The sequence below is a fragment of the Amphiura filiformis genome, chromosome 4, assembly GCF_039555335.1.
Source record: "Amphiura filiformis chromosome 4, Afil_fr2py, whole genome shotgun sequence".
NCBI classification, from domain to species: Eukaryota; Metazoa; Echinodermata; class Ophiuroidea; order Amphilepidida; family Amphiuridae; genus Amphiura; species Amphiura filiformis.
Genome location: NC_092631.1, coordinates 73,856,846 through 73,880,801, shown reverse-complemented (window position 1 = coordinate 73,880,801; position 23,956 = coordinate 73,856,846). Strand labels below are relative to the sequence as shown.

Here is a 23,956-nt window from a genome sequence, read left to right as displayed (position 1 = left end):
GTTTTCGGGGTCCCCGTTTTATATACTCCCGTGTAGCATTGACTGCTAAATTAGGATATGCGTAATATCGGCTCAAATGTCCAATATCTGTCATTTTATTTAACAACTGTTTAACAAAAAGGAAGAAAATGAGAATAAAAAATACGAAACACAGGACACACACAATCCACTGATGATTATAAGATCAAAACTGTCGGACAAATAAATGCAACATTCACTTGATTAAAGATCTTAATCGAAAGCCTTTAAAATGCATTGTTCAACTCGTTTATTGTACTTTCCATTTCGCAGGAGAACCACAGACGGTAAAAATGAATGTTCGCCTGGCGGAAGATTACCCGTTGGATATCTACTACATTACTGATTTGAGTAGATCATTTTCTACCGATCTCGTTAATGTCAGACGTCTTGCTGCAACATTGAGTGAGTTATATACAAGGTGTCCCATAAAGAGGTTTCATGTAGAAAATGAACCACATTTTGCGATTGTACACAGTGTCATTTTTTAGATATCATTTATTCATCCTTATAATTGTCTCGCTAAGTTTCAACTCTGTGTCTTAAAAGCAACTGAGTTTATGAGCGCAAGATCACCCATGTTAATAAATAAATAAATAAATAAATAAATAAATAAATAAATACATAAATAGGTAAATAAGTAAATAAATAAACAAATGAATAAATAAATAAATGAATGAATAAAGTGTTATGGTCACTAACATGTCTCAGGCCAAAATCACCTGCTTCCGCGTTCACACATACCACCAAACACGCAAACACACTGTTTAATATATCGAACAACGTATGTTTATTCATTAATTAGTGCAGTTTGGCTGTCAAAATATCACAATACAAAATTATAAAAAAGTTCAACTTGAAATTACTACAAAGATTTCCTTTTGCTATATACGTTTACTTATCTAAGCCTGGAAAAACTCCTGGTCAACCACAGTCTCAATCCAAGTCCTGAAGACTATGTTTTCACTACCCTTTCGTTGTTAACTCGAGATTAATACAAGCAAAGTGAACAGAACAAACGGCATTTGAAAACTGCGCCCTTGACGTTGATATAAGCATCATGTCACATCATATTTTTTTAATTGCCAAAGAGGGCGCTTTTCACTTGCAATTTTATTTTTTTACAGGCTGTAGAAATGGGAGCTGGTGAATTTTGACAAGCACAATTGAATTGACTGTCATCTCTTGCTTCATATCGATTCATTAGGTCTATTACATTATGGTTTGTTTTAATTTCTTGAATTATGCAGTCGCTAGATTAAAAACAGAGACGAGTGATCTTCGGATTGGACTTGGTGGATTTGTGGATAAAACCACTCTTCCGTTTGTGTCTGCACGTAACATTACTGAGTGAGTAATAGATTTAAAGAATCATCCTATTATCTATCAAAGTCATCGAGTGTTAAATACAGACCGCAGAAAGTACCAGTTATGTTCACCCTATCCTAAACAAAGACAAATATGTCGAAATTAAAACAAGCAGTCAATACCTGTACCCTTTAGATCTAATTTAAAACCTCATTTAATGAAATTGATTGAGAATAAAACCAAAGCAAATTTTGGAATTTTCTTGGGGTTTTGGATCATTTTGTCTTTATTTCTTGAACAATTTTAACGAGTGGGGTCTTAAATTCGAGCTAAAAGATACAGGTATTGCCTGCTGATTCTAATTATGACATATCTGTTTTTGTTTAGATTACCTAATTGACAAATGATTGACGATATTATGATTAGATATTCTACAAGCATCAGTTTACCAATACTATTGGTCAGATTTGTTTTTCAGATTGTGATTTGCACCTCACATCGAGGCAGGTAGTTTTGATTTCAATTGCATTTAGCGGGTGTGATATTAGAATCAAAAACGTGTTTCATGGTATATGGTGTTATCCCACAATGGGGACGAGGCTTTTACGTTCCTAACATCTAAATGTATTTCAGACCTATAATTTGTCTGGGATTGAGTGAAATACTATGAGCTTTCTTCTGATGCTAAAACCTCCAATTAGTCTCCAAAGCAGCCCATGAAGTCAACCATCACGTGCTATTCGCCATCTGATTATTCAGCGAGGAGTTCAACCCAATGGCAATCAAGTTGCCGGATGTACCGTTTCTTTGTTACATTCTAATTGACTTTGCATTGTCGCCCTCTTAGCCAACCAGAAACGGCGTATACGTGGTCATTGGCAGACTGTTTGTGTGGACCAAACTGGCTGCGGAGGAGACTAACCTCCAATTTGATAGGATACATTAGCATGATGCTACTGGCTGTTCGTTCGTTAATTTTAATTAAAATGTGCATTCTTTTGTCTTTCTTGCCGTACTTGTTACAGATGTTTTGGAAAAAATGACGACGAATGCTGTGAAGAGTGTGCAGATCCATTCACGTTTAAAAACCATCTTTCTCTTACCAGTGATACTGATCAGTTTGAGGCAAGTAAAACGTGTGAATGTTTGTGAGGAAGGTGGGGGTGTATGGGGAGTGCGGATGAGGTGCGTGTGGCGTGTGGGGGTGTTTAGGGGTACGTGTCGGGGTACTCGGGTGTGGTGTGTCTTGATATACAGCTGTTGCATTACAAGGAGAATATACTGCAATAGTTGCATGTTTCTTTTCACTCTCTTTACCAATCATAATGTATCCTTTTACCAGAATGCTGTTGAAACGCTCAAAACGTCCACTAGCCTTGATTCACCAGAAGGAGGATTCGATGCATTACTCCAAGTGATTAGTTGTCAGGTAGGTATGTGATTAAAAGTAATATATCAAAATATGACAATACCTATGAGTTCTATTGAGTCCATTTGATCTTGACAATTTTGTTGTGTTATCTGGTTACCAAATCTCCCTATGTAGTTAAAACTATTCTTCAGCGATATTCAAAATTCCCGGGCGCCGAAATTGTTCAGTGCAATGACGTCCCAGTAATACAATGAAGCCTGACAACAATTGAGCACAAGTAACCATGACGTCAATGCACTAGACGATTTCGGCGCGGGAATTTTGAATATCGCGAGTTGAGAGCCGGCTGTTTTTATTCGTTTTTATGGTCAATATATCAGTTTGTTCTAGATAAAACCACGTGATTCGTGCTTGACATCATGCACTTATTGTTGCTTACATGTATGCACACAACACAGGGGCACTCACAATATGCAATTGACCCCTACTGGTAGCGCTGTGTTGTAGATACAGGAGATGAACTAGTTAGCGTCATATATCGAAAAGCTAAAATAAAAGCTATGATTTTAGTACTTGCTCTATGTTTCAATTACTTATTCTTTTCAAAATATCTGAATTTTCAACCCGGTACAAGCTTTAATAACGGGGGACCATACATTTGTATGAGAAAGAAATCGACCATCTATATCCAAACTCCCGTGTTATTCCAATGCACATTTTGCTTCACTGGGCCGCCCTGTCTTGGTCGCATCGAGGATTCTCGAGTACTAATATACTATAGGATAAGCCACTCGTTTGCGCAAATGAAGTCAGTCACACACTCAATGCGCGATTATGCATGTGATGGCTTGCGCTGTGTAGGAGTGTATCACCTGTGGAAGAGATGATGCATGTTTACGTCATCGTTTAAAAAAAAAATTAAATTGCGAAAACCGACGAACATTTGGTTGTTTTTTTCCATTACTATCATATTGTGAAAAACCAAGTAGCTGAGAAGTTAGCTCAATATGCTAGGAAAAAATTCTCTGCGATGACCCCATGACGAGCTGTATTTTTGCTGGAAAGGGTCCGAATAATTGGCAGTCGATGTGCGCCATCTTGGGAAAATTTAGGGTACCAAACTACCAAAACTGTCAATCAATTACTACGGTACCAAACTCGGTACCAAACTCCCTACCAACCGTCACACAAACTGCCGATGTGTCAATCAAACTACCGTTTATACAGGGATTGAATCCGAGTGTCACGGCCCTGGTCGCATTTGGAAGAGGGGTGTCACGAAACCGTAATAGGTACAAATTTAGTACTTTCTGTCAATCAAGTATGGTTTATTCTCTACATGTCAATCTTTAAATTATTAACATAGTCCTTATAATAACGGGGGACCGCCTTGATGAGTAAATGACAGCAAACCATTGAAAAATACCCCAAAACTCGTCAGTGGAACTCCGCCCGTACATGTCAATAGCGTCATTATCGATTGGATTAGTCGACCGTAGCGGACAATTCGATCGCTCATTGGATTAATATTATCACGTGGTAATAAATTTGCATTGGACAATCGATTGCTATTATGGTTTAGTACTGCATATCTCGGTTTAATCTTCACTAAGCGGGTTTATGGCTGGAAAGGTCACGGTGAATTTGCCATGGACATAACTGCATTGTGATTGCCGGAGATATCCTTTAAACAGTAAGCTCTCTCATATTACTAAAAACGTAGGTTTGTTCTCGGCTATGAATACAATCTATTTTTTTTACTTTAGAAGCTGATTGGATGGCGCGAGCATGCCCGACGAATGATATTCCTTGCCACTGACGCTACCTCTCATTTAGCAGGAGACGGAAAGGTATGTAACCATAATGTACGATATTATCAGATGAGTATGGTCTTTTTTTTCATACCTAATTTTTGGGCATATTTTAATGTTTACACATGTCCCAACTTATACCTAACTTATACCCAATACCAAGTTTGAATTAAGTCATATTAATCTCCAATCTCCGACCAAGAACTTCACATCGCTGACAATGACGAGAAGAGCTTGCGCGAGTGTAAACGCGCCGGTTCTCTGAGTCAACGTACGCGATTTTTAAAATGCTACTCGCGCTGGCCGGAGCACGCACTGACTTAACTCCCTCGAGGAAGTCAAATGGACTATAGTAGAAAGTACAAAGTCATTATTTTTAGTTTGTTTTCCAATGATCTCTCCTAATAGAGAATAAAAGTTTTGTTTCATTTTCTGAAATATTATATTTCCTTCTTAATATATGTTTTATTTTATTTTACAGTTGGCTGGAATAAGCAGACCAAATGATGGCTTATGCTATACTGATCCAGTATCAGGCGAATACACAAAATCATTGGAAATGGTAAGAACTGCATTTCTAAACATTTAAATCTTGGTTGTCCTATTTAAGCATGATTAATAGAAATACAATTTACCGGGAAAAATATGACTTCCAACTGAACAGCGTATTACATTTGATGATCTTATTGATATTATTATTTGTGTTAGTAACAAATACAGGTATGAAAAGAACTGACGATACACACTGATTTGTGTTAGATATCTTTTTAACTGTAGAAATGAGTTCACGCCGATAAACATGGTGTCACTAATTTTGCTATAATGAAGATCGTCTGTCCTAAGATGCATTATTCTCAAGCGTGATAAATACAAACATGAAGCCAACTGTTGTTACACTATACTTATGATACACTTCCATTGCGCATTGGTAATGAGAGTCTTTCAATGTGTTGAGATTGTAATGATGTGCCAATACATCATTCATTCATTCATTTTATTCGGCTGCGAAGCAGGCGACTACAAAGTTTCTCCATGTACTACGATCTGCAGCCATAGTGCCTGATAGTGGTAATGGCATGGCAGTAAAAATTTGTCGAAATCCCCGAACAGTTTTTGCACATAAGACAAGTAGGATGTTCTTTGCCTTCCAGGTCTTCTTTTTCCATGTAATGGGGCGTAGAGTGCATATCTTCTGCATGGTTCATCTTCCTGCATCCTCAGGATGTGTCCCAGGAATCGCAGTTGTCGTGCCAATACACTCTATCCATTATACTCGTTTTACCTATTGCACGATTTCATCATAATCATGTAAGCTTTAAGGGGATTCACTCTATCATTTAAAAAAATATTTGAAGAAGTCAAAGAGCCCTAAGAATAAAAAACTGTAGTGTAATTCACGCCAGACACAATTTCTTTATATGAAAATTTTTTTTTGTAATCGATCAAAAACAAACATTTTATACCAATTTAAAATTTAGCCTGAATCCGTAAATATGGTACCTCTCGCCCTTTTTTTAGGTCAAGGCTGTTTTTACCATTATGCAGCGAACCATTGTTGAAGCTATTTCACATACATGTACAAAACATTCTAGAGAAAGAATGAGGCCATATACTGGTGTAATATCTTTTGTTGATTTCGAATGATAATGTCATGAAGTCGTAAATTTTAAGGTCAAATTCCTAAAACCAAAACAAAACATTGCGACGCAGATATTTCCCGACTTTCGCAATTTCATCATCACATCAGTGTCTTTATTATTTGTTTGAAACCTTTCCCAAACGTTCGTGCTCTTTATGCATAAAACGGCTAACCTATCTTTACAAAACGCGTCTTTTTTTAGTAAACAAAAGGCTAAAGATGGCATTATGAGAGTTATCATTTATCATTAGGCCAAAAAAAAAAAAAAAGTGTTTGTTTGCCCAGACATAGGGTAGAAAGGAGTGGGTCGGTAGGTCGATTTCCTTTTTTTTCTTTTTTTTTCTCTTTTTTTAGATGTGTACATGTGTTGCAGCAAGTGGTGTAAGAGAAAATATACGACATTCAGCCTTAAATTTTGTACTTGTAGGTTAATGAACATGTATACTTGTTGGGAGAGAAATTAGACAAAAATAATGCATGCGCGCTGATGTTGATGCGTAGATCAAGTGCAACAAGTAAAAATACGCGTTCATTACAGTGGCGTAACTTTGGGACAGGGTGCCCGGGGGCGAAAGTAGTTCGGGTGCCCCTAACCAAGGGTGTGCATGGTGCAGAGCTAATCAATTTTGGTATTGAAAGGCATACATGTATAGACCTACCGAATAACTTACAAATAGTGTTTCAGATTAAATTTATTTCATGTTTCAATACAAGCTAATGCAGTGCATGTTAATAAAACAAAATGTTTTCATATTCTCCAATGTCTTTACTTTTGAAGACTCATCACTAGCAGCTACTAGCTGCAGTGACGTAGCTAGTGATTGTGGCGATCAGGGGCAAGAATACAAAATACCCCCTCTTCCTAAAACAATTGCGTGCAGGCGTGCAAAAATACCACTAATTTGGTACTAAATCAAGTTGAATTTAGGTCTTTAAAATGCCAACTTATGTTTCAATGCGCGCGAAGCGCGCGAAAAAAATTTTGTGTTGGAGGGGGCACTTAAATTAAGAGTAGAATTCTATAAATGGTGGGTAAAGGTTTCCACTTCTTTCCTATAACAAAGTATTATCGTGTCAAAGGCTATCCAGGTTTGGGTGCCCCTTAGCCCGGGTGCCCGGGGGCGCGGCCCCCCAGAGCCCATAGGAGTTACGCCACTGGTTCATTAACCTATTTGAATAGTATTTCCTACACAAGAAGATAAAAACATGTGATTTTTGATGTTTTTATAACAAAACTATCACTAAAAATGTTGGAAAATAGAACCAAATATAAATGCATCAACCCGCGCAAAAAGCATGCGAAAGCACTGCGCGTTGTACGCGGATTGCACATTATATACAATCAATGTACTCCGCATACTTTTCTAACCGCTTTTCTGATTGGCTGCTTTGATATATGAATGTATTTCAACCTTACCATATAAAGTTTATTCCTCTTTGGTAACAAAATCGGGCTGGAGTACAAAATCCCAGACTATCATACCTGTACATGTACTTGTTGTGCTTGGTTCTCTATATTGATGTTGATTGATGGTAAAATATTGTTGGCATGGTTGGGGAGGGCTAAATGGGGAAAAATGAATGCTGTGATTGCCAGGAATATTAACTTTCAAGTGTCATTCGGCACTTTTATGGGGAAAAAACATCATTTTCTTTATTTTTATATCATTGTAAAAAAAAAAAAAAAAAAAAAGTGTATGATGTTTTTTGAATTTTTGGGTCGGTCGTGTCTGGGCAAACAAACACTTTTTTTTTTTTGGCCTTACACTCCTCCACTCAACTGCCACCGTGGCCGAGCGGTAAAGCGCTAGACGCGTAATCAAAGGAAGTTTCGAATCGCTGGTTCGAATCACAACGAAGCCTGTGAAAACTTTTTTTTCTTCAAAATTCATGATCGCATTCCGAAATGAGTGACTTGTCGGTAAATCATGTATCGTATCCTTAAGAAGTTCGTCTGATATAACCAAGTTTAATTAGTGTTTGTTTTCTGATGGTTTTTACACAGTGTCAGTAATCAGATATTATGCACACTTAATGACAAAATGTATCTTCAATATCATTATTTTGTCTGATTTTCAGGATTATCCATCTCTAGGTCAAATCAATTCCTTACTACAGGAGAATAACATCATCCTTGTAATAGCAGGAGCTGTAAACAACGATGCCGCAAAGTTTCTTTCAATTTACAGGGTAAGTGCATATTAGAAAGAACGTGTGTTTTTTGTGCTAAATTTGTCTTTGCTGTGATATCTGGCTGATAAAAAGAGCCGACTTTAGCTCTTGAAACGTCCCAAATAGTAAGTGATTCAATTGGACTTGTATAGAAGAAATGTTTAATTAATACAGTCCTGATGAACGTATATAGGATGTAAAGTGAATTTGAAATGCACCCATTTAATCCACGTGTCTAAATTAATTGAACACATGCTGCAACCTGTTTACTAAATCACATCAACATTAACGTGGCAGCAGTGTTCCTATTTACATCCGAAACAATAACATCACACCTACTATACAGGGTGTCCATGAAAGAACTGCATCGTCGGAAACTAAATTTATTGGGTAGTTTAACGCATAAACCAAAACTAACTAAATAACTGATGTGGTTGAGGAATTTCAATTTTGACAATTGACCGCTCCGTTTTTTAAATAAAAGAAGTTTACGTAACTACCTCATTTTCAGCCCGTTGCCTGAGTCAAATATCTGTCAATGACAATGCGCTAAGGATGCACAGTAATTAGCACTCCGAATGTAGATCATCGATTGATTATATGAATCCGTGGAAAGGTTTGAAAATGAGGGAATTTCGTAAAATTCTAATATTTCACGAACGGGGGGGGCAATTCAACAGTTCTTTTAGTGACATTTTACAATTTAAAGCATTTGAATGTTTATGGGTAATGGTGCGTCCAGATTGCCTTCCTTGAGGTGTATCAGGAATCGCAGCATACGCTGTTTATCAGTGGTGTAGCGACGTGGGGCAGAGAACTTGAGAACGTTCCTGCAATATCACTGGTTCTTACTAGTGTGATATGACACGATATTACACCGTTCAGTGCGTGCGCTATTTGAACTTATACATTGGTATGCGGTGTTTTGTGATATGAACGGAGGAAATTCACTCAAAGAGCAGAGGATGTTTAAAGACATTCCCACAACCCAATGGGGTTTCTGACCTTGTATGTCTGGCTTTTGTATACATGTGGTACAGTTGATCATGCCTTGCATTGGAATTGTGTGCAAATATCTGGTGTTTTCATCCTATTATTTAACATTCATAACATCGAGACTTAGGAATAAAATTAATGCAGTGGGACAATATGAATGTTTCCTGTAAGAAAATCAAATATCAGTCCTAAGTCTCAACTATTAGCTCGTTGGCTGCAGTTTTAAAATTACCATTTTGTGTGTGTGGCAATGGGGACTTTGCCTTTAAAATTAGGTTATATTGATCAAATTTCCCAATCATAATGCATTGTAGGAATGCCTGTAAGCCTCCTCTGCTCAAAGAGTGTGCTGAAAGTTGAGGGAATATATCTGATATCATGTATGTAAGAACTTTTATTTTACACTTTGAGAAAGCCTATATATGGCTACTACAATTGTGTTCCAATATCTGGGATAACATCCACTCCAGCGATAATAATCATGATATCTGCGATAACATCCACTCCAGCAATGATAATCGTTGGGAGCACACGACAGGCAACACACAGAACTGTCAGACCACCTGTGAATATAACATCAATTACAGTGATAATGAGGGGGTACAAGTTGATATATGTTTGTAACCAATGTATAAGTGTGTTATCAGACCACCTGTGAATAATGTTATGATTTTCGAGCCATAACATCAATTACAGTGATAATGAGGGGGTACAAGTTGATATATGTTTGTAACCAATGTATAAGTGTGTTATCACACTCGTTGGGCTGCGCCCAACTCGTGTGATAACATACACCTTATCGGAGGCGCATAGCAACAACAGGACTGATCAATTTTAAGCTCTAGGTAATTCCTTGTAAAATGTAGGATTTCATTTGATTAAAATTTGGTATACTGATGATATTTTCATTTGAATTGAAGTGTTTAAGAATGATAATAGAGGTATTGTTTTTAGCCACTGTCTTGCATCTATCGTCTCGTATAACACTGGCGACATCATTATTTTTGGCGTAAAACAACGAGGCGAATTTATTTAAAATAATGATATCGCCCGAGTAATATGAGACGATAGATGCACGACAGCGATTAAAACATAACCTTTATTCTCTAAGTACAAAACGATCATTTTAACTTCGTGCGCGCAACCTCTTTTATTATACGGGAGATCTCATATACATACAAATCAATTGACAGTTTGCGCGTATGTACCGCATGTTTTTAATATTGTTCATGTAATTTGTCTTAAGATATGAAATATAATAAAATTGATTAATTTTTTTTTTTTAATCTTAATAACTCCCTGCCGCTTTAACATTCTCCTCTTTTCAGGACATGCTGCCATTTATCAGAGGCGCTTCTGTTGGTATCCTCGGAGCAGACAGCGGTAATATAATCAACCTGATCCTTTTGTCCTATCAGGTATCTGACGATTTTAATGAGTAATTATTAACACACTTTGCGCTGGGCAGTAATACGTAAAACTATTTTTTTTTCAATTTCTGCATATAAAGGCGACGAAAAAAAACACCCCGTAGAACGGGGTTTTTTCTCGTCGCCTTATTGATAGATTTTCCACATCTGATCTTTTCAGCGACCATACTCTCTCTGTTTGTTAGCTCCCCAAGTGGACTACTTACTTTCAATTGTGGTTAAAATGTGGCTTGTGATTGGTCGCCCATATCTTGTGATGATTAAAATCCTCCGGGCAGGTGCCATTACCAATAGCTACAACTATCTGTGGAATTTACGGCGTTTGATGTTAGCCCAATTAGTTATACTAGCGCTTGGTGCATACACTACGTCTCGTACTTCCATGCTTGGTGCGTGCGGTTAGATTGGATAGATAACAAATAGATGATTGACAGTGTGTGTTAGGGACAAAGTTCCCGGGTGTGCTAAATATGCATAGTCTATTTTTTACTCGGGGTTTCGCGATCAATAAAGAAGATAAGATTTCGGCTTGTCTTTTTAAATAGACAAACATTTAATTTTTTTTAAATAATTATTAAACACTTTTCAGAGAGTGACTGAAACATTAGAGGTTGATGACAATGCACCCGACAACATAGAAGTTGCTTACACATCCAAATGTTTTGACGAAGAGACTATACCAGATTCTTCACTATGCGATTATGTCCGTCTTGGGGAAGAGTTTAACTTTGATATTGAGCTGACAGCGACGAGTTGTCCTTCAAATGGAGAAAAACAAACGTTAGTTTCATCCCATTGTTTACTGTATTAATTTATCATAATGTCCCATATTGGCGGACCTTAATGTCGACAAGTCTGAAGGCCAGAACATAGTCTGACGGTTTTCCGGGTTTTTTTTTTTTTTTTTTTACATTGCAACAAATTCCGATCAAATGGTCAAGTTCTATTCGGGTATTATTAGCTATTGTTAGCATAGACTAGAGGAAAATCTCAAATTTTTGCTTGTAATAAAATTGAAGTTGAAGCATTTTTGAGTAAAAGTTGATAACCTAGGTATCTTATTAATTCGCACTTGATGAGTCCAAAAAGGCGACGAGCAAGCGTTATCTATAATCTATTGCCTTCAAAATGACCTCAGAAATGACCTCATCCATAGGGTTGAAGAGGGGTCAAAATTGTGATTGGTCGCTAGTGGTATTTCCTTACAAGGCTATTCGATTTTTTACAGGGAAAACAAAAGATACAGTTAGAATATATATATTCGGAATATCCCTCGAGGCTGCACCCCTTGGGATATTCCTCGGTTCCAAAGCACAATGTTTAGATATTTCACAATACGCTCAAAACAACTAATGCCAGCCATCAACCTCTAATCAATACACAATTAAAAGTCTCTTTTTATATATTATAAGCCGAACAAACTTTTGTTGTATCGCTTTTTGCTTATTCTGCCTGCAATGTAAAGTTGTTTGGTTAGCTTGTTTGGTAGTTTTTAAATTGTCTTTTGAACAAGTATTGCAATTTTGTTATTTACAGATTCAGTATTAGTCCTATTGGATTGAACGAAAGACTAACATTACAAGTTGATTTTATGTGCAATTGTGAATGCGAAGAATACGCGGTAACTATATCTTTATTTTGTGTCCTATAATGAAATATATTCTTTGAAACGATGAAATTGAATGCAAGATTTGATATCAACAGAATCAGAAATAATTGTCTTAGTTTTTACAGAATTTGTTTATTCTTTTAAAATTTTTAACCGATGTAAAAGACCAATATGTATCAACAACATTTTTACCTCACCTTTGTCATTTGCAAGATACGGGATAACAGCACCTGTTATGGAAACGGGGACTTAGTATGCGGACAGTGTGAGTGTGACGAAGGTCAATATGGGGTCAACTGTGAGTGCGATGGTGATAATGATTCATTCGGAGACGAATCAGAATGTTTTGCGTAAGAGCTTGTTGGTATTTCTCATGTGTTAATTTGCGCATTTTTTTCATAAAATGTGTTTCAATTGTTTTGAATATTTGAAAACAAATTTATTTTTGTGTTCATAAAGTGAGGCTTAGTTCGAGAGGAAATAAAAAAAAAATATTTTGACATTAAATTCAATATTGTTTGTCAAATATGTTGTACTGACTAATTGTTCAGAATTACATGACACCCTTACACCAACAAGAATAGGCTATGTCGTCAATGCATACTACATGTAGATATACTACATAAGTTTATCATCACGCAGTTATTATTAACTACATGTATGCACACAACACAGGGGCACTCACAATAGGCAATTGAACCCTACTGGTAGCGCTGTGTTGTAGCTATAGGGGATGAACTAGTTAGCGTCATATATCAAAAAAGTATAAAAGCTATGATTTTAGTACTTGCTCTATGTTTCAATTGAATATATGAATACAAAACCCACCAAGTCCATACTGTGGCCAAATTGAGTTAAGCATAGGAAATTGTTGCTATACATAGGGCTATACATAGGTCATATTTATGAAAGAACAACTCAAATTCATCATCTGTGTCTATTGAGCATGTGAGAAATAGCATGTATGAAAGAACCACACAATTCCGTGAGTTGAGTCTTGTAACACATTGATTGAAATGCAGTATGTATAAAAGTCCACTTGTAACACATTCATTGCTGGAGAGTGACTTTTGAAAAAAAAAATGGATTTAATAAACGTGTGTGGTTTATATTGCATGGCAGAATGCTTATCAACATTATACATACCTGTGTGCTTTATTTTGTATTATCTTACTAGTGGATATCATATTCCAACGTTGTTGTCTTTGTATATGATTCAAAAAACCACCCAAGTCCAAAATTTAAAATGAACCCTACAAAGTCCATGAAATGCTAATCGTCATTCTTTATACAGTTTAATCCACTCACTTGCACGTACAACTTACCATATTGACCAGGTAAATCTAACTTAAGGAATTAAAATAATACACAGGTTTTTCTCTCAAAATCACTTCCCAAGTACTTGGGTGGGTTTTGTATTCATGTATTCAATTACTTATTCTTTTCCAAATATCTGAATTTTCAACCCGGTACAAGCTTTAATAACGGGGGAACATACATTTTTATGAAAAAGAAATCCTACCATCTGTCCAAACTCGCCGTGTTATTCCAATGCACATTTTGCTTCACCGGGCAGCCCTGGTTTGGTCGTATTTGGAAGATTGGTGTCATAACACTGTAATAGGTACATATTTAGTACTTTCTGTCAATCAAGTATGGCCTATTCTCTACATGTCAATCTTTAAATAATTAGCATAGTCCCTATAATAACGGTGGTCCGCCTTGATGAGTAAATGACAGCAAACCAGTGAAAAATACCCCAAAACTCGGTCAGTGGAGCTCCGCTCGCACATGTCAATAGCGTCATTATCGATTGGATTAGTCGTCCGTAGCGGACAATTCGGTCGCTCATTGGATTAATATTATCATCATCATGTGGTAATAAATTTGCATTGGACAATAGATTACTATATAATGGTTTAGTACTGCATATATCGGTTTAATCTTCAATAAGCGGGTTTATGGCTGAAATATCACGGTGAATTTGCCGTGGACGTAACTGCACTATGTGAAGGTCGTTAAAACATATAATTTCACCATTATCAATTTTTCATAACTCTAGCGATATAAACAAGATGATAAAAGTTAATATAACTATTCATTCTCTTTTAGATCGAATTCTACGATAAAATGCAATGGTCGCGGTTATTGTGTATGTGGTAAATGTGTATGCAACAAACAAATGGTACGTGGATTATAAACACATGCTTTATAACTACAAAAACGAAAACAAATATGTTTGTCGATTTCCTGTGATGTGAAAGCTTAAGAAAAACGAATGACAGAACAATACACTTGTCAATTTCAGTTTAACTGACACACCAATGTTTTTTACTGCTAGTGTCTCCAAGCACCCTCGTGAACAATATATCAAAAAGTAGAACAAAGGAAGTTTGAAAAAAAAATGCTAATTTGCATAAAACAAAAATGGCCGCTAAAGCAGGGCACAAAATAATGTCAAAATTGGGCGAATCTGGATTTAAAAAAACCCAACAAAAACATCTGATTGTATTCCTCTCATTATTAGGATCCAGAAAAGGTATAGTTTGACCTATCTCCGATATATAGTTTTTGAGTTAGGCATAAAGGTGAAATGTCACATTTTGGTTTCCACATGGGTAAAAAATAAAAAATGCACCGATTACGATAAAAAATTAATCTCAAATCGTTCCGCTTGGAAAAACATTTAAGGCAAAGAATAGTTTGCCATATGCCCATATCTCAGGTATTTTGTTACATGGGTAACAGGGCAAAAAAAGTCAAAGCCCACTGAATATTAACTTTGACTTATTTTGTGATGTTACCCAGGTAATAAAACACCTGAGATATGATAAACTATTCTTTGATTAAAAATTGTGTTACAAGCGGAACAATTTGAGACCACCTAATCAAAATCCTGATCAAAATCGGAGTATTTTTTTATTTTTTTACCCTATGGAGACCAAAACTTCTCATTTGACCTTCATGCCTATCACTTAAGAACTGTACATCGCAGTTAGGTCAAACTATGCTTTTCTATTTCTAGGAATACATTGGTATGGGTTTTACCCAGAATCGACCAATAAGCGACCTTTTCTGCTTATTTGATATGTTCTAGGGCCTTTTAGAGATACAACAAAAACATCGATGTTCCAATTTTGTCTGGCTCTAACATTAATTAACTCGTCCACAAAGCTTTTTTAATTTGAATATTTGCCCTATTATTATAATACATATTTTTCAGGTAGCACACCACTCATCATCTATTTTTATTTCAGGACCCAACTCAAGTAATTTCAGGAAAATACTGCGAGTGCGATAACTTCTCATGCGGAAAAGACCGTGGGCAACTTTGTGGAGGTAGGTGTTGTCACGAGTATGATGATGCTCATCGATATACCCAACTAGAAACATCTTCTGCAAGATCATTTTGTATCTGCGAATGATCGTCGTCCATGGTAAATTTATAACCCATTTAGATAAATGAACCATGATAGTGATTCGTCGTTTGGGTCGGCGTCAAGCCGTTGGTCCCGTGTACTGTGAACCCCGGGCGTGAGCCATGAACCGCAACATATTCGAACAAAATGTCTGGTATTTCTATACCTTAAACTGCTTTTCCTACTTGCGAAATACTTTTGAAGGAAAAACTGACCATTAATCTGATATGCAATTATTTGCAGGCGAGGACCAAGGCACGTGTGTATGTGGAGAATGTCGGTGTAAGCCTTCATATGAAGGTTCTGCATGTGGATGTCTTAAAAGCACAGATGCTTGTGAAACACCAAGTGGGGTGAGTGCATAATATCAAGAATGCAAACAACAACCACGTGTTTACAGGAAAATGCTCCGCAATATTTAAGTGATTTTTAGAGACAGACCTTCAACCATTAATGTTGTGTCATATTTTTGCTTTTTTATATTTACACTTGTGCGACATTTTGTATCCTTTTGGATCCATCCTTTGCTTCCCTGCTGGTCAGTTGGAATAGAATTTTCCAGATTTTACATTTGTATTTATTTAATGTTTTGCGCTCTGATCCAATTATTAAAGTACTACTTCAGAAAATTGGTGTATATGTATGCATTGCATGTATACACCACTTGATATGTGAGGTCACTGCCCGGCAGTATGAACGCGAATTATGGCAATTTCCATTGTTCTTTGCCCTGCAGTGTGCGTACGCATCATAGTTTGCTCAGGGCACGTGCATTTTAAATCGCCCTCCACATTTCATATAGTAGGTCCCTACAAGAGAGCCATTGAACAGTGTAGCGGTTCGTTCAAGCATATCGATAGACCAGTCCTTCGCCTTTGTTGATAAACAATGATGTCAAGTGGTCTATAGAACAAAAACAAGGAAAAAGGCAAATAATCTTTCCCGAAAGCGAGCTACGACTGCGTGAGATTGCATTATATATCTCGCACTTATAACGCATTGATTACAAACACGTTCTAAATAATCTTCTCCCTTGGTGACGAATTAAAAACCTGATGGCTATAAATGGATTATCGTTGTTTTTATCCGAAAAAGGCACAAAGTAGCCATTTCGCAGGCGTCTCTTTATTGTTTACAGCCAGGGTTATGTAATCACATGTGTTCCATATAATTGTGATGATCAAATAGCAGGATACATCCGAGTGGCAAGTTCATTATCATGGGATGATAAGTGATACTTTTTCGTCGTTTATATAGTTGATTATCACCGAGTATTCCACAACCATCATTAGCTAACATTACCACAATACGCCCAATCAATATCGATATCAACAACAACAACCACAGCAAAGAAAACTTTAACAACAATAACGATGGTTTTCTGCATTTCTTTATTATTATCATTTTCAATATTTTTGCAGCTTCTTTGCAATGGCTTTGGAAATTGTGTATGCGGCAGCTGTGTATGTAATGCTGATTCACCATTTCAGGGACCGACATGCTCAGATTGCGCGGTAAGATTAAATTTCATATACATAAAATGATAACGTGTTGTAAAAGCATACATAAAGCATCAGACATCACATGATCAATAAATCAATCCATATTTTATTAACATTTTCCTAACAAACTGGTATAAATGGTTACCTTTATAACGTGGATAAATTAATCCTCAAAGGAAATGACTATTTCAACCTATAAACTACCAAGTACAAAGTAAATATCTCTTGGACTAATTTTACAGATAAAAATCATGGATTTTACTATAGAATCCTATGGTGGGCTTCCACCTCCCCCTCTATGGTATTTTTGATGGTCGGTCCTACCTCCGAGTAAGATGCTTGGGTAACAAAATTGATATGCGCCAAGAAATATCTTACTCTTTTCATCTTAAACAGTCATGTTTTTTTATGCTGGATGAAAAACTTAAGGTGGATGGTACAACTACCTTTATACTACTTTGAACCACATTTTGTTTTAGAGGGACATTTACTTTTTCGCTCATGCTACAGCTCATGCTACAGTTTAAGCGTCATCTTCGTTGGTTTTCGACCTTGCAAGTCATTCGATCTTTGAACCGATGTTTTCAGACTATCGATTTATTCCTAGGAATAAAAGTTTGTTTGCCTAATGTTAAAAAGATTAGTACATTATTTTTTGTCTTCAAAGTTTGGGAGTCTTTGGAATGTTTGGGAGACTGCATCAATGAGATTAGTTGTGAATATCAGTTTCCATGTTTATAATAAAACAATGGGGTTATTGCCAAAACATTAAATATCATAATATGATAATAAAACAAAGGCATTACCTAAGCTGCAAAAGTTGGAATCATCTATACAATATTATATAATTATAATGAAATGTCTCGGGATATCAACACTAACTAAACCTTCTAAAAGTGTAGCGTTACATCTTGGTGTTCTTGAGTACTACATGTAGCTTCCATTTCTATTTCATGATTCTTCAGACCTGCAATGGAATGTGTTCCTCTTTTCAAGAATGTGCTCTCTGTGCTATAACATATCCGGGATCTTACAGCGATGAAATGTGCCATATGTGTCAAGTATCAGTTAAAGTTGTTGACTACATCAACGGTAAGCATGGCTGAAAATCATAGGAACTTTATGATTTGATGATACCGTATAAGCGTACGATGTTTCCCTGCATCCCTTGCCAAATTCCAAGCTTTAACATCTAATTAATAATTTTAAGATTACACAATTACACAATTCCAAACCCGTCTGAATATTTCTGACTAATGTTTTTTACATGATTCCAAAGACAGTGGAAGCAGGAGCATTTGCATCCACAACAACAAATTGTGATAGATATACATGGGAAGTGGGCGGGAATTTTAAAGCATACTTTACTTTCATCTCTATATAATTCGTAAGTGTCAATTTCAAATAAAACTTCACAGTTAAGTTGACATTCTCCTCTCTATAGAATTTAAATGATGCATGCTGATATGTGAGTGTCACACTATAAAGGAGTAATTTAGCTGGTTATACCCGGAAAACATTCAATAGATTAATGTTTTATAAAAAAAGTGGGTAATGGTGAATCCAACGGACGAGGACACAAAACACATCAAGGATCAATAAATGATACAAGAGGATACCTTGAATATAAACAACAGAAAGGAAAACGAGCAAGGTACACCAACTTGATGTGGGGAAACAAGTAAAAAGTAAAATACAGACTAGACAATATGCAGGGGGGGGGGGCAAAACCAGCAAATGTAGGCATAGGAAGTAAGCAAAGTTCGATAGCCAAAAATTACCAGTTCCAAGGCTCACAAAGTGCTAAACCTGCAAAAACAACAAGGATCAATGGTAATACAAAACTGCACTAGAACATGTGATGAAAATCACTGTGCATATAAACAGACACGCTAAACCAAACATCCAGAGTAGGCACAAAATAAGCAAAGTTCGATGGCCAAAATTGCCAATTCCAGAGCCCACAAAAGTGTCAGGAAAACAGTACACTGGAAGTGATGAAAATCACTGTGTACATAGCAGTCAAACACTAAACGGAAAAAAAACAAACAACCGACGTTTCGAGCAGATAAACTGCTCTTCTTCAGGGACAGACAACAAAATATAAAAGCAAACAACAAAAACTACATGCTGTAATTTAAAAACAAATTCAAGTCAAAAACTGAAGGCAAGTTCAAATAGAACTCAGTAGCAAACAAGATAAGCTCAGAGCAAAATAAGCATGTCTTACTTCAATGAAGCACAGTTTACTACAGTGAGAAACTGGAAAGCATTATGTAAATAAGCACGACCACAGGACAATAGGGTATTGTCCTAATTGACAGGAAGTAGATGTCAAGTGGGTCGTAGTAAACAATAGAAGAGGAAGAGAATGAATAGAGGGAGATAAGTGGGCCAATGTCACTCAAATTTAAAAGAGAAGAGTCATGCATATTACAAAACAATTATTTTAAATACAGATAATGTTAAAAAAGAGAGAAAAAAATACAGCAAAAATTGCTGAATAAAACACAAGTTGAGGAAAGTCTCAAATATTAGAGTGTAGTATGCATACAGAAAGAGGGGGGGGAAAAAAAAAAGGGTAAATGCAGTTCATGTGGATAGGCCTGCAGTGAAGTGGTAAAGCCAAAAATCACTAAAACCAAAGCACAGTAAAATACCGTTACAAATTAGCATGAAATATGCTAGAATAGGTAGTGATACAAGGTCTACTAAAAGATGGAAAAACATAGGCAAGCAAGGAGGCCTACAGTGAGAATGCCAAATGTGAATTGACACATCAAGCATGTACAATACATGTAGATCCAGTAGTAAATGAAAAGTAATTCGAAAAGATATGCGTGGTGCAATAAATATTATACATGTAGGCCTGCATAATGCATGTGTTAAGAAAAGTGAAAAGCCAATAATTGCTGAATCAAAACACAAGTTGAGGAAGGTCACATATATAATAAAATGGCAGTATGCATGCAGAAAAGGGGGGGTAGGTTTGGAAGTAGAAAAACAGATAAAGTAAATGCATATGAGCTCATGTGGACCGTGCATGATAAAACCAATTCACAGTGCATGTAAAGACCTTTAGATGACAATGGAAAGCCAACAAATCACTAAAACCAAAGAACAGTGAAATACCGTAACAAATTGACATGAAATATGCCAAAATAGGTAGTGATAAAAGGTCTATACAAGCAAGCAAGGAGGGAGGCCTACAGTGGTGTGAAAGCCACATGTGAGTTGACCCATCAAACATGTAGGCCTACATGTACATGTATGTCAAATACATGTGTTGACGCAAGTAAGATCCATAGGCCAAATAAGGATACACTGGCACGTTAATCTTTAACATTTAAGCCAAGTGGTTGGGTTGTCTTAAGTTTAGAGATCCAGTCTTTCTCAAGTTTCTTTCGCATGAACGTGTCAGTCTGTGGGGTTTGTCAATACCCATGACAGATATGTGACTAGCAGAATGTCCTGGGAGGTTGAAATGTTTGGCTACTGGTGTATTTCTGTTAAGGCGAGCATCGGCGCAATGCTCACCCAGTCTGGTTGACAGGCTACGACCAGTCTCTCCCACATACTGAACTTGGCAATTAGCACAAGTGATGAGATAGATCACATTCTCACTCTGACAACTGATGTGTTTGTGGATGTCATGGCTTTCACCTGTGGAAGAACTAGTGAAAGACGATCCTTCCTTAGTATGTTTGACAGGTAGGCCCGGGTGGAGGTCATGTTCACATGACTTACAAGATCCACATGCAATAGAGCCTCTAGGAGGAGGTTGGTCTGGAGGCAGGGATGAACGTACAATCATGTCCTTGATGTTAGTACTTCTGCGATAAGCGACCATGGGTAGGTTGGGAATAGCCTTCTTACATCTATCAGAAGAATGCAAGATACGCAAGTGTTTGTGAAGTATCTGAGAAAGTTTAGGAAGCGATGGATGGTAAGTGATGACCAGAGGAATGCGTTCTGGATTATCAGAGTCTGGCGTACGAGGCACTAGAGCGTCAGATCTAGGAATCTCTAGAGCTTTGCTGATTTGCCTGTTGATAACAGAGCCAGGATAACCTCTGGCCTTAAGAAAGCCTTCAAGTTCATCTTTTCTCTTCTGAAGCGTCTCGGGAGAGGAGCAGATACGATTCAACCGGAAAGCCAAGCTGTACGGAAGACTTGACTTGGTATGCTTGACTTGACTTGGAAGACTTGACTTGGTATGCCCCCCCTCTTTCTGTATGCATACTACACTCTAATATTTGAGACTTTCCTCAACTTGTGTTTTATTCAGCAATTTTTGCTGTATTTTTTTTCTCTCTTTTTAACATTATCTGTATTTAAAATAATTGTTTTGTAATATGCATGACTCTTCTCTTTTAAATTTGAGTGACATTGGCCCACTTATCTCCCTCTATTCATTCTCTTCCTCTTCTATTGACTACGACCCCTCTTGACATCTACTTCCTGTCAATTAGGACAATACCCTATTGTCCTGTGGTCGTGCTTATTTACATAATGCTTTCCAGTTTCTCACTGTAGTAAACTGTGCTTCATTGAAGTAAGACATGCTTATTTTGCTCTGAGCTTATCTTGTTTGCTACTGAGTTCTATTTGAACTTGCCTTCAGTTTTTGACTTGAATTTGTTTTTAAATTACAGCATGTAGTTTTTGTTGTTTGCTTTTATATTTTGTTGTCTGTCCCTGAAGAAGAGCAGTTTATCTGCTCGAAACGTCGGTTGTTTTTTGTCCGTTTAGTGTTTGACTGCTATGTACACAGTGATTTTCATCACTTCCAGTGTACTGTTTTCCTGACACTTTTGTGGGCTCTGGAATTGGCAATTTTTGGCCATCGAACTTTGCTTATTTTGTGCCTACTCTGGATGTTTGGTTTAGCGTGTCTGTTTATATGCACAGTGATTTTCATCACATGTTCTAGTGCAGTTTTGTATTACCATTGATCCTTGTTGTTTTTGCAGGTTTAGCACTTTGTGAGCCTTGGAACTGGTAATTTTTGGCTATCGAACTTTGCTTACTTCCTATGCCTACATTTGCTGGTTTTGCCCCCCCCCCCTGCATATTGTCTAGTCTGTATTTTACTTGTTTCCCCACATCAAGTTGGTGTACCTTGCTCGTTTTCCTTTTATACTTGGTGCTTATATTCTCTTTTTAACGAACAAAATGCACAGTCCGATGCTGCTCGGCAATTTGGTAATATGATAGGCAATATACTTCAATTACACTCTAACAACCAAAAATTCTTTCGCAATGATTTGAGATTTCTTTGGTATATGATATGAACAGCTAACATGAAGATGATTACTTTTTAATTGAATACAATAGAAACTGAAACCAATGGAGAGATATGTCAATATATTGCCGGTGATAACTGCACAATTACCTATACTTACGAGACCGCAGACAATGGTACTTACTTAGTTTACATTGAGAAAGAAGAAGGTAATTTCCTGACATATTCTTTTTTTTTCTTTTAATTCTAATAGCACATAACACGTATTGCTTATGACTTGATACTAAATTCACTCCGAGTACGCTTACATGAAAGTAATATCATATTCATTTGAGCAGAAATCGCAGCGGAAAGCCAAAAACAAGCACGATATGTGTGACCCTTCCTTTATCCCCAATACATTTTCAAAGCCCACTCCAATACTAGTATTCATTTTTCTTTTTTCCATTCTGCAGTACACATTACTTTTATTTCCCCCCTCGTTTCTCTTTTTTATACCGAGTCTTTCGTCAAGAACTCTGAGTTCACGTCATGAACTGTCTCTTTGACTTAAAAAAACCTCGTTACAGTCGGTTCCGATCAGGGTAATAAGCCCGATTGTTAGCTACACTTGACTGTCCTGTAAATATTGCCCCGACCTGCTATCTACGGCGACCCCCTTCGTTCACCCGGTCACTAGTGCCTGGCCGAAGTTTCGTCAGCGTTATCTCCTAGAAATCTGTAGGAGATAAAATGCCTAGATAAAATGCCTAGATTATGCTCAACATAAAAAAATGGATTCAGGTGAACCCCCAAGATCCTGTCAATTGCAAGTCCACCGTAGTCCTAGTTGTGGGTTAAAAGAGTTTTTCTTTATATATTACTTTTTGCACCGAAAGGTAGAACCTAAAGCAGCCTTTAGTTTTGGAATTCGGAAATTTAAGCTGCCAGTAATAATGTATATTTAACATCAAATTGTGTTTCTTCTTAGAATGCCTAAAGACCAAGAGTGAAGGCAATTTCTTCACAGCGAACTGGAGATGGTTCCTAATAGGAATCATTGCCGTAATCATAGTGATAGGACTGTTACTCATAGCCCTTATCAAATTGACCATTTATGTCCAGGAGAGGGTTGAATTTAATAGATTTATGACCGAACTGAGAGAATCACGAACTAGTGGGGTAAGTAACATTAACAACATAATCATTTAGAGTTAGGGTTAGTTAGGGATTACGATTTAGACGGTAGGGCAAGTATTAGAATGCGGTAAGTATAACACCTTCCTGGAGGCAATAATTTAGATATTGCTTTTATTGTATCTTTAAATATGATGGTGGTAAGTATATAAAGGAAAGGAAATGACACAAGGAATAGTAGTGTTTTGAAAATCTCAAACTTTGATTTGATTTTACTGTCTAGAGGAAGGCATACGGACTACAGTTATTATTCTATCTC

General features: G+C 36.8%; 1 protein-coding gene across 1 annotated transcript in view; it reads left to right on the top strand.

The window, feature by feature from the left end:
* LOC140151399 (integrin beta-1-A-like) overlaps nucleotides 1–23,956 on the top strand; it is a 52,667-nt gene that overhangs the window by 25,402 nt on the left and 3,309 nt on the right. Inside the window, exons 6-23 of the mRNA XM_072173728.1 lie at nucleotides 292–423; nucleotides 1,269–1,368; nucleotides 2,352–2,451; nucleotides 2,669–2,755; nucleotides 4,465–4,548; nucleotides 4,991–5,071; nucleotides 8,228–8,338; nucleotides 10,645–10,734; nucleotides 11,336–11,526; nucleotides 12,283–12,367; nucleotides 12,569–12,705; nucleotides 14,468–14,540; nucleotides 15,613–15,694; nucleotides 16,018–16,127; nucleotides 17,196–17,288; nucleotides 18,242–18,368; nucleotides 22,614–22,730; nucleotides 23,492–23,682. Coding sequence (XP_072029829.1) covers nucleotides 292–423; nucleotides 1,269–1,368; nucleotides 2,352–2,451; nucleotides 2,669–2,755; nucleotides 4,465–4,548; nucleotides 4,991–5,071; nucleotides 8,228–8,338; nucleotides 10,645–10,734; nucleotides 11,336–11,526; nucleotides 12,283–12,367; nucleotides 12,569–12,705; nucleotides 14,468–14,540; nucleotides 15,613–15,694; nucleotides 16,018–16,127; nucleotides 17,196–17,288; nucleotides 18,242–18,368; nucleotides 22,614–22,730; nucleotides 23,492–23,682 — 1,991 coding nt within the window. The remainder of the gene's footprint in view (nucleotides 1–291; nucleotides 424–1,268; nucleotides 1,369–2,351; nucleotides 2,452–2,668; nucleotides 2,756–4,464; nucleotides 4,549–4,990; nucleotides 5,072–8,227; nucleotides 8,339–10,644; nucleotides 10,735–11,335; nucleotides 11,527–12,282; nucleotides 12,368–12,568; nucleotides 12,706–14,467; nucleotides 14,541–15,612; nucleotides 15,695–16,017; nucleotides 16,128–17,195; nucleotides 17,289–18,241; nucleotides 18,369–22,613; nucleotides 22,731–23,491; nucleotides 23,683–23,956) is intronic.